A 12,392-nucleotide genomic window follows, 5' to 3' on the forward strand; every position below is an offset into this window, starting at 1 on the left:
TTAATCTATTTTTTAAGAAATAAATGCTTAAGTTATTCTATCATTGTTTTAAATTACAGCCTAATGAAAAGAAATCATTTGCAAAAATCTGCAACAAATCTCATGAAAATTAATATGTACTGTGTAGCACATTCATGTGGTCAACTTCAGTATTCAGAAACACCTAGCTGTAAACACAGTGGTCTTACAGATATTTCTGTTCCAAAATGTACTTTTGATGGTGAGAATGTTTAATATGCTCAATTCTGAGGTTTTTCTTCAACAGAAACTATTCTATATACAGACGGTCTTCTTCAAGTACTGTGGTTTGCAAGTATCATTGAAAATAGTTTCAAATGCAGTAACAGTGTATGGGATTTATATATCCAGCCCAATCCTTTTTCTAGTTGGGTGAACCTTTTTTTCCTCGGGTGCCGAAAGAGCGTGGGCATGCGCTATCGTGCATGTGTGAGTGCCTACAGCCATAATTCAATGCCTGGGGTGGGTGAAAACAGCTTTCCCTGCCTCCCCCTCCCCCAGAGGCTCTCTGGAGGCTGGAAATGGCCTGTTTCCCAACTTCTGGTGGGCCCAGTAGGCTCCAAAGGCTTCCCTGGAGCTGGGGGAGTATAAAAACGACCTCCCCCATTCCCCCCGGAGGCTCTCTGGAAATCAAAAATGCCTTCCCAGAGCCTCTGTGTGAGCCAAAAATCAGCTGGCTGGCACACACATGCACATTAGAGCTGAGCAAGGGCAACAGCTCGTGGGCCAGTAGATATGGCTCTGCATGCCACCTGTGTCACCCAAGCCATAGGTTCGCCATCACTGCTCTAGACCGTTTCCCCTTTTTTAAAAACAAAAACAAATAACACACAAACTCATATTCATTGTAAAATATACTGCTCAAAAAAATAAAGGGAACACTCAAATAACACATCCTAGATCTGAATGAATGAAATATTCTCATTGAATACTTTGTTCTGTACAAAGTTGAATGTGCACAACAGCATGTGAAATTGATTGTCAATCAGTGTTGTTTCCTAAGTGGACAGTTCAGTTTCACAGAAGTTTGATTAACTTGGAGTTATATTGTGTTGTTTAATTGTTCCCTGTATTTTTTTGAGCAGTATATATTTTTGTGTTTTACAAAGCAAAGTCCAGCTTGAAATAATATTGCTATAGTTTCAAAATGGCTATAAACAAATGCCTGTTGGTATTACATGGCTATATTTTAGCAATTTCTTTCACAAAGTTCAATTTGGTTTCATGAGCTCAATTTTTTTTTTGTATTGTCAAATCAAGATCAGCAAATATGGAAGTGGTAATCCTACTGGACAAGGCACCATAATTTTCTTCTCAATTTTTTGAGCAAATTCAGTACTTGCCTATTCAAAGCTCTGTGCACTTGTATAGCAATCTCAATCAATGCTCTTCATGGAATAGGATGGTAATCTATTAACATCCTAATAGGATATTAATGTTTGACTGGGTATAGATAAAGCTATCCAGATCCAGCTGCTTCCAGGCATCCAGATAGGATCTTAACTTGGCTCAGGAAATTTCAGTACAGAACTAATTAAGTACTGTAGTACATTATTGTTTGGAACCTAAACTCTTTTTCAAGGAATTCTACTGAACTAGTTTGAATTCCACAGAGTTATGCTGATTTACCTCCATAACATTACTCAGATATGTACTCAGATCATTATATATCTATTGGCTTGTAGATCAATATGAATGCGATGCAGTTTAGTAAATGTAATAGTTAAATTGAATATTATGATTGCAAATTTTATTAAATACAGTACTACTGTTCTGGTTTAATAAAGAATAGAGAAAGTTGTGTGTATATACTCATATGAATACAATGTAATAATTTGAAAATTATTTTAGACTTCTGTATCTATATAGTAAAATCAATAGAAATAATATATCACATGCAAATGTAGTTTGTTTATATTGTAGAATAACAATTTGCAAAGAGCAGGGAACTAGATACATTTTTGAGATGGGCGCTCTGGTAAAATGAAATGGATTTAATGTCACGTTTTTCATAGTATGGTTAAATGATATTTTATAGCAGTTTGCAGTTGCATTAGCATGCATTAGGCTTATAAGAAGATTAAAACACCTTTATGAATAATACATATTGGAGTGTTTTATGCTTTATAGAAACCCATGCAGATATTCTTATTGATAGCATTAAAGAACTGATAGAAACTAGAACTAATTAAGTAGCCTCAGAGCCATAGGTTTGATTTGATTACATCAGAAAACTGTTAGATTTGTGTCTTATAATCAGTGCCTGATGAAGAAAACATTAATTAATATTTTTTTTATTTAGAAATCAGTCCTTTTTAAACAGTCTGTTACTTGACACAAGGAGGGAACAGTTTTGTTATAGGTCTCCTAATATGCAATTGGTTAGAACATATACAGTACATGAAGTCTTCCAAAGAGAACAATGAATTATAAAGCAGATTTGCAAGCAATAAACTAGATTATAGTAAATGAAAATAAAAAGTATAGGAAACTGACAATGTATGAAATAGTAGATGTAAAGAAAACATTATGTATTACACATTTTGAATCACATTATTATATATAATGTTCTGGTTTAAATCTGTAAAGATGGGCCCCAGATTAATGAATGTCATTCAAGCCTTCCTTCAATTAGTTGTTTATTATATACGGTATATTTGCACTCTGCATTGATATTATGCACTCCACTTCTCAACTTGTTAATTAAAGCAATTGAGGAAGGATCAAACCTGATTTCTCCCTTTATTGTTTGTTTTAGGTGACTTTTACGAAGAGGAAATTTGGGTTAATGAAGAAGGCTTATGAGTTGAGTGTTCTATGCGACTGTGAAATTGCTCTCATAATTTTCAACAGCACCAATAAACTTTTCCAGTATGCTAGCACTGATATGGACAAGGTGTTGCTGAAGTATACAGAATACAATGAACCGCATGAGAGTCGAACGAATTCAGATATTGTCGAGGTAAGTATTATACTGAATAAAGAGGATTTCTTTCCCTATAATGTACTATACTAATTTGAAACTGGTTTTCTATGTGACAATTACTTGAGCCTAGTTCAAATCATAATACTCGGCTACTTTAGCGCATTCTTTTTGCTAGTTCATTTGGCTTCAGTTTTATATTTGTAAAAGAATAAACCTCTCTTAAAATTCAGATAATTTCGTCTTATCAAATAGAATCTTACAAAGTTTTAAAACCATAGATTCATATTTAAAAATATACTCTCCAATATACACTGCTCAAAAAAATAAAGGGAACACTTAAACACCACCATATAATTCCAAGTAAATCAAACTTCTGTGAAATCAAACTGTCCACTTAGGAAGCAATACTGATTGACAATCAATTTCACATGCTGTTGTGCACATTCAACTTTGTACAGAACAAAGTGTTTAATGAGAATATTTCATCTAGGATGTGTCGTTTGAGTGTTCCCTTTATTTTTGTGAGCAGTATATTTTCTAATGCTCTAGCAAGTGAAATATAATTTATGAGTCTAATCATGCAAATAATAGAAGCTTTTGGTAAATTTACGTCATACATGTTCCTTAATATATATTGATCGGTATATTGTTTTGTTGTTTTTAAGAGAATAATAGCATTGATTTTCAAATGTGTTCTAATTTTTTGCTTGCTGTCATCAGTTTACTTTGGAACAGTATGACTATCTTAAATAAAGATGTAAATAGAGTTGCTCTGTCTCAGGAACCCTTAAGGTTTTTTAAAAATATTTATACTTTATTGTAAAAATCTTAAGGAATTTGTTGCTGATTTCAGTGGAGCCAGAGTTTAAGTGCATGTCTGGTGGCTACTTGTATTTCTTATTCTGCACTTCAATGCAAAAACAGAAGTGCACAACATAATTCTGCAAAAAATAAGTCCTTCCAAACTTCCAAAAATCCCAATGCAAATATAAATATTCTAGTCCCCTACTACATTTAGAAACAATATTTTAAGCAATAAAAGTAACTGCTAAAATTTTTGATGATTACTACAGTTGAGTAAATGTATACTTTCAGTTAAATTCTGGAAGAAAAAAATGTAAATAAAACACCATTATAGGCCTTCCTGTAGATTACTATGAACTATTCTTAACATTTACAGCAGACAATTAAAATACACTTTCTTTTCATCAGTTCTTGACTAACAAAAATAAGAGAAGATTCTGTTTGTGAAATTCCTTGATAATAGATATTAATAAAAACAGTATAATCTTTCTTAATGAGATATACCACTCTGACCTAACAGGAACCTATCATGCTCAAGTTGCTTATCATTCTCTGTTATGAATTATTTGACTTCAGGAATTTGTCATCTCTATGCTTTGGTCCTGCTTTATGACCAGTTGAGTAAATGTGTCTCAGAAGAAGTGTTTATGGCAATAGAAATAAATGTTACTATCCTGTGAAATACTTGGTTGATTAATAATAATAATTAATAATAATAATTTATTGGATTTGTATGCCGCCCCTCTCCGTAGACTCGGGGCGGCTAACAACAATGATAAAAACAGCATGTGACAATCCAATAATAAAACAGCTAAAAACCCTTATTTATAAAAACCAAACCTACAGACAAACATACCATGCATAACTTGTAATGGCCTAGAGGGAAGGAATATCTCAACTCCCCCATGCCTGGCGGTATAAATGAGTCTTGAGTAGTTTACGAAAGATAGGGAGGGTGAGGGCAATTCTAATCTCTGTGGGAGTTGATTCCAGAGGGCCGGGGCCGCCACAGAGAAGGCTCTTCCCCTGGGGCCCGCCAAACAACATTGTTTAGTCAACGGTACCCAGAGAAGGCCAACTCTGTGGGACCTTATCGGTCGCTGGGATTCGTGCGGTAGCAGGCAGTTCCGGAGGTAATCTGGTTGAGAGGTAATCTGGTTCCGGAGGTAATCTGATTAGAAATGGTGAAGTTAGTTATGCTGAAGTATTTCAAAATAGAAGTGCAGTTTCAAGAACAAAACATGCCACCATGCATGGAGCATAATTATAGAAGGATTAGTATGTTACACTATTCATTGTAATAGGGTATTTCATGGAACACTTATGAAATGCCTTACTTTAATAAACAACAACCACCATCCCACCCCACCCCAAAAAACACTTTAAGATTAAAATTTTGCTCCTACATTTTTCTCCCTACATTTTTAATCTAGATTAGTTTTCCTATATTTCTTGTAGTACAGTACTAATATTGTCTATTCCAAAAACCATTGATACCGGGATTCTTTCGTTTTTCATTTTCTCTTCTTGATTCCTTATAGCATCAGATACTTGTCATTAGCAGCAGGCTGTGTGACTGTTAACCTGTAGGCAAGCTCTGTTTGCAACCATGGGATGTTTCCTACAATTATTGAATAATGTAGTTGTGATAACTCCAACTACTTTTCTCTTATAATAATAATAATAATTTATTGGATTTATATGCCGCTCCTCTCCGTAGACTCGGGGCGGCTAACAACAATAACAAACACAACATGTACAATCCAATAATAAAAACAACTACAAACCCCTATTATAAAACCAAACATACACACAAACATACCATGCATAACTTGTAATGGCCTAGGGGGAAGAGCTATCTCAACTCCCCCATGCCTGGCGGTCCTTTGCAGTACAGTACTAATTTGCTTTTATATCTGAAGCTGATGGATGTTTTGGTTTCTAAGGGAAATAAATGGTTAGATGTGAGAAGTAAAGATATTGGTAAATGGCCATGGACAAACAGAAGTACTTCCTGAGAAAATATGTATGTCATCTGTGGCTGGTGACAAATGTATAATACACAATTCTGTGTGTCTGTAGCTATGGCTGTTTATTAATTTATGTCAGCAAGATTTTTACTCTTTATAACCAAAAAAAAACAGTAGAAAGACATTGACAATCATTTTAGAATAGTTAAACAATTAAACAGTAATCACACAAAAGAGATACAAAAGGCTTGCTGTATTGTTCTTTACCATATGGCTCGGTAGTTGCTAAAATAGCTTACTAACTTGAAAGGATGTGATTTTCTATATTCAGAACGAAGTATAGAGTGCAGAGGTCATTCCGGATTCAGCAGTGTTTCAGGGTCAGAGGAAATAGTTCTGCAGTGAGTGGGGTGTGTTTAGGGAAAAAAAGAATCTTTACATTAGCCAAAAAAAAAAAAAATCTTCAGTATAATTATATTGTTTTACTTGATAATTAGCATCACTGTTGCCAGTACAATGAAGCAAGAAAACAAAAGCTGAAGAGGCAGGCAGCTTTGTACACAGAAAGTATCTAGTACATGTCTTGCTACAGAACAAAGAATTGTCATCTTTTCAATATTTAAATACATCAGTAAAAGATGTATTTAAAGGCAAAACTCTGCACTGCCAATCCTAAGCAAACCTGGGTAGTAATTCCGTAGAGATATATTAAGAGATATACCATTAGAGATTCAACCTTCCAAGACCAAAGATGAAACCCAGATTTTTTTTATAGTAGTCAGGATTGTAAATTTCCTCTTTTGCTTCTCACCCAGCTTTAAAGTTGACATTCTCCAAATAATGTTGGAATAATAGTCAAAAGGGAAGAATGAGGTATCTCTCTATCATATCTACAACCTGGAGATAAGGTGCTTTGTGGGTTTAAGCCTGTTCTCTCCCATTGTGGATGAGATTATTCTAAGGAAAAAGGACCAACAGAAATTATAGTGCAGATTCCTTCATTGCTTCCAGTTGACATTGCAAGTTCAAGCTTGTCAGGATACTGCAATTGCACTTTAGAATTGTTCCATCAAGTATTTATTTATTTTATTTATTTATTTATTTTATTATTTGGATTTCTACGTTGCCCTTCTCCAGCGGACTCAGGGTGGTTTATAGCATAAAAAAATACAAAATAGACAGTTATAAAACCCAACCCTAAAAGCTACATTTGAAAATCCAAACATTACTAATCTTAAAAACCCAAAACGTTTAAAACCATTCGTCTTCATCTCATCACAGTCATACTATTCGACTAGAACAGAATTTCAGTGCTCAACGGCCCCAGGCCTGTCAGTGAAGGTGTGTTTTTAAAACCTTTAGAAAGGCCCGGAGGGCAGGGACAGTGTGAATCTCTGGGGAAGTTGGTTTCAAAGGGATGGAGCCACCACAGAGAAGGTCCTTCACCTAGGCCCTGCCAGGTGACATTGCTTGGCTGACAGGACCTGGAGAAGGCCAACTCTGTGAGATCTGACCGGCCGCTGGGATACATGAGGCAGGAGTCGGTCCTGTAAGTAGTGTGGTCCTAAGACATGTAGGGCTTTATAGGTAATAACCAACACTTTAAATTGTGTTCAGAGATCAGTCAGTAGCCAATACAGCTCATGGAATGATGGTGATACATGGGTATACCTCGGTAGATCCATGACTGCTTAGGCAGCTGAATTTTGGACTAGCTGCAGTCTCCGAACATACTTTAAAGGTAGCCCCATGTAGAGAGCATTGCAGTAATTAAGCCAAGAGGGGATGAGGGTGTGAACGACTGTGAGAAGAGACTCCCTGTCCAGATAGGGCCGCAACTGGTGCACCAGCTGGACCTGTGCAAACATCCCCCTCACCATCCCCCTCTGAGAGATGTTGTTCTGGACTCAGCTGTATATCAAGGGGGACTCCCAAGTTGCAGACCTTCTCTGAAGGGGTCAAAAGTTTCCCACCCAGGGTGATGAAAGGGCAGATGGAATTGTCCTTGGGGGGCAAAACCCACAGCCACTTCATCTTGTTGGGGTTGAGCTTGAGCCTGTTGTCATCCATCCAGACCTTAATATCCTCCAGGCACTGGCACATCACTCCACTGCTTTACTGAATTGATACAGGATGGAAATGTACAGCTCAGTTACATAAGTGTACTATTGGTAACTCACCCCGTATCCTCGGATGAACTCACCCAGCAGATATTAAACAGCAGGGTGGAGAGAACTGACCCCTGAGGCACCTCACAATGCTGGGGCCTAGAAGTTACCCTCTGACTCCCTACCAACACTGACTGTAACTGACTAGAGAGGTAGGAGAAGAACCACTATAAAACGGTGCCTCCCTCTCTGAACCTCTCCAGTCAGTGCAGAAGGATACCATGATTGATGGTATCGAAAGTCGCTGAGAGGTCAAGAAGCATCAGGATAGAGGAATGATCCCTACTCTAGGCCTGCCAGAGATCATCTGTCAGTGCAACCAAAGCAGTTTCAGTGCTGTAGCCGGACCTGAAACCAGACTGTTGAGGGTCAAGATAATTGACTTCATCAAGGGGGACCATATTCTTATGCTTAAGAATGAGCCTTTTAAGGCAACTTGCATAATCAAATAAAAAGACCATTCTTCACATCAAGAATGTGATTTTTTTTTGTGCAAGGTGGATTTTTTATTTTTAGTTCTTTTTCAAAATAATCACTTTCATCTTCTGATTATTTAACTGACCTTCTGTATTCTTAGAGATATTTTATTGTATATCCATAAGTTTAATTTTTATAGGATTCAAGTGATCAAACGTATACATGCTGATCATATGAATGTCATCTCTTTATAAAGTTTTAATTTGCTAATTTAGTGTTTCATAGAATGGCCTTGTGGGATGCCTTTGTGTAAATCCACAACAAACCAAATTTATGAGACCTACATGTAGGAATTAGTCAGAAACAACAGTAAAAATATTTTTAATTGTTTGCTTCCAAGAGCAATTGTTCCTAACAAATATTATTTATTTATTTATTCGACTTCTATGCTGCCCAATCCTAAAGGACTCAGGGCAGCTTACAACAATAATAAAAAATACAATATAAATACAAAGGGTTTTTTAAAAAAAAGAAGTCAAACATTATCTATTACGATCTGTAGATTTTATGAAAACAATTTTGATATTATTATTGCCAGTATTATAATGGCACAGAAGGAAGACCCAGATTTTGAATTGTCCTGAACTCTTTATTAATATTCCACAAAAGGCAAGGAATAAGAAAGATGCAAGAAAATTCAGAATTCACATTTATTTATTTACTTAGCATATTTATTTGGCCATCCATCTATAAAGGAACTTCAAACAACTTACACCTGTCATTAAAAAAAAATATCCTTCCCTTAAAAATAATGACCCCAAGCCATTTTCCGACCAATAAATCAGAGACAGAGTAGAATGCTACATAATAATCTTTTTCTTTTCTTTTCAAAATACAATTTTTAATCCATGGACAAAAGAAAAGACTCAGTAAAATAACTAAGGAACTTTTCTGAAAAATGCATTTCCAAAACGCAACTGGACTTTCTTGGATTTTTTTCTTTGATTTCACTTCTCATCTAAAAAGCTTTAGGACAACAATGATCTAAATGATTGAGAATCTTCATAGGTATAAATAACTTAACTTTTTGCCAGGATTTACAAAATTTTATTTTTATTAGCCCATTTTGTTTCTAATGTGCAATTTAGCATCAGAACAACCATTTAGACAGTAAATTTGACAGTAGACCAATCAAGCTTCGTAGGTAAACTCTTAGTATAGTAATTAGATTCAGATGTTTGCATTCACCTGTTTGTTGTTTTTTAATAGAAAATAAAATTGTGGGGGTTTGGGGGGGGAGAGATATCACAATCTTGCTGTTCCTTTGCTTTTGTTTTAACATTATGTTTTCTTACCTCAGGATACCTTGCTTATGTTGTTGAATTATTTCAGTCCTGCATGCAGATTTAGGTCAGGGCATGATAAAATAAAAACTATTATTGCAACTGAACCTTTTGTCCCTTTAATCAATTTAAGAACAACAGTTCTTATCAAAATTGCTAACATAGAATCATAACCTTTTCATGAATCAAAATGCAAATTTGGAATCTGCATATTTTATCCAAATATTGTTAAACAAAATGTAAAATAATTGGCCACTTTTTGAAATTCATATGAATAGAATTTGTTGCGGGATTCACTGAACACTTAGCATATAATAATAATAATAATAATAATAATAATAATAATAATAATAATAATTTATTAGATTTGTATGCCACCCCTCTCCAAAGACGATACCAGAGAATTTTAACCCAAAATAATGTTATAAGGTTTTATTCTGCTCTCATTTGGTCTTATTTTCTATGGTTTAATACACATTAAAATGTTGCTCTGTTGAAACATCTGAACATATAGTTGATGTTTTTGTTTAATTTTATTTTAATTTAATTTTTGCCCACCTCCTCAATACCCCCTTCATTATTACATAGAATATCACAATTTTTTTTAAAGTCATATAGACAGTCTGTCTAATTTGGCTTTTCCACTAAGTCTCTTTGGATTTATGCTTCTCCCTGTCTTCCAGACAATTATTCGCAGTCTCTGGAGAGGAGCAGCATACAAATCTAATAAATAAAAATAAAAAATAAATCTGGTATATCAATTTTTTTTACTTCTTTGCTTCTCTTAGATGTTTTGTTCTTCTTTGTTCTCACTGGCCTATTACTTTTTACCGTGATTGCTGTTTTATAGTTAGGTTAACCTACTTTACTCAGATTTTCCCTTCTTTCTAAATTTTGAATCTTAGTAGCTTTCCCTTAATTTCATTCTTCAAAGATCTGACTCTGCTTGATTTTATCATACTGTTTTTTTGCTAATAGGTTTGATCCTCTGGAGAATATTCCTTTTCTTTTCTTGTGTTCTCCAAATTGCTCAGTTAAATGTTTAAATCTACATTCCTTAAACCCTAACTTCGCACATTAGGATCTTCTGTACAACAATTTTTGTTTAGAGTTTCAAAAAGGAGATAAGAGATGGCATGTTAATGCAATGGCCAGATTTTGGCTCAAATCAAGAGTTAAAAATAGGTTTGTATCTTTGTTCGGTCTTAGATCTATCACTAGAAGAGGCTAAATCAGGTTAAATTCAGATTCTTTGTAACTCTAATATAAGAACACAATAAAATTATACAGTTCTCCATGATTGCAGGCTGACTTCCCCTGAAATTAGTGCCAGGTATCTAAATGATCTTAATGGAACTGCATTGCAGAACGTAAAGAAAAAAAATGAAAATGGTACTTTAGGCATTGTTCTTTTGTAACAGCACTGGTGAATTGAGAATTGATATAATTGAGTGGCTCTGAATATGGAGCATTAGGAAAATGTTCCAGTCAAACAAATATAGTCTTAAGATTATTAAATGGCCTTCACTAACTCACCATGTAAATGTTAAATATCTCTCAAACCAATATAGTTGGTGTAATAATCTATGCCACTATAGTATATGCTTTGCTACTTGTTTCTTTATATATATCAGGCTATAACAAAAATATAAAATTAAAATCGGAGGATATTTAATGATACAGCATTTGTTTTCAAACTCCAGCCAAGGAATGTACAAGGTATTAACAAAATTAATCATGCTTCTTCAATAAGAACATGAATAATAATCAACAAATTTCAGTGAAAGGAAAATAGTTGATCTAGCACTACCATTTTTTCATTCATATACTTAAGAAAGGTTTGTTGCTATACTAAATAGGTTGTGCAATATTTTGAAACCAGCATAAGCATTGCATATGTGCAGAACATCTTAAATCTCCCATTTCTTTTCCGTTTGTCATACCACAGACATTTGCATACAGATGCTATGTTCATACATCTTTCATAGAACGAATCTGAAGTACTGCACACAGCCTAAGACTATGGAGAAGTTCCGTTATTGACATGTCGTAGTTCTGGATGGCTTCTCATAAACTAAATATATATTTTGATACCTTCTACAGAATAGTTACACTTTATTCCTTGACAAACACAGAGGAATTATGTCTAAATAATTTCTTGTGGCAGCAGGTTCTCTGAAGGCAGGAATTTGAAAGCAACTACCGTAATATAAATTAAAATGTATAAGTACCGTGAGAGTCACTCCATATTCTTTCTATCTCATGCTTATGTTTTCATAAATGATGAAATATCCCATTTCTAAACATATTTACTTGACAGTAATTCTTACCAATTTCTGCAAAATTTGCTGCCTGCTGAGTGATCATGGTCCTGCAGAGTCAATATCACATCAGACTATTTGCTGCAGATCGTAGGAGAAGCAGCAACAGCAGATGGAGAAGTCAGTATTGGCATATGCCTCACTATTCCTCTCTGTCTTGCTCATTATATTATTAAAAACTCTTCACATACATTGTATAATTTTTGGGGGGAGACATATATTATGATGCAGTGTGTAATTTTTTTAGTTCTTTTGTGTATATGACACAAAGGTATTAGTCCTGGCAGTAGGGATTTTTTCCCCTTTATCCAGGTGTTACTATAAATCTCTAACATTGTTCTAATGTTAAGTTGTTGAGAAAATCTATATGGGATCACAGTCTTAAAACTAAGTAATCATGGCAACTTGAATATGCTGAAAACCTG

At 34.7% G+C, this 12,392-nt stretch overlaps 1 protein-coding gene across 8 annotated transcripts in view; it reads left to right on the forward strand.

The window, feature by feature from the left end:
- MEF2C (myocyte enhancer factor 2C) overlaps window positions 1-12,392 on the forward strand; it is a 204,019-nt gene that overhangs the window by 105,339 nt on the left and 86,288 nt on the right. For all 8 annotated transcript variants that reach the window (XM_070743055.1, XM_070743056.1, XM_070743058.1 and 5 more), the window contains one exon: window positions 2,777-2,980. In XM_070743055.1, the coding sequence (XP_070599156.1) occupies window positions 2,777-2,980 (204 nt within the window). The remainder of the gene's footprint in view (window positions 1-2,776; window positions 2,981-12,392) is intronic.

This window comes from Erythrolamprus reginae, chromosome 2, assembly GCF_031021105.1.
Source record: "Erythrolamprus reginae isolate rEryReg1 chromosome 2, rEryReg1.hap1, whole genome shotgun sequence".
Classification (NCBI taxonomy): domain Eukaryota; kingdom Metazoa; phylum Chordata; class Lepidosauria; order Squamata; family Dipsadidae; genus Erythrolamprus; species Erythrolamprus reginae.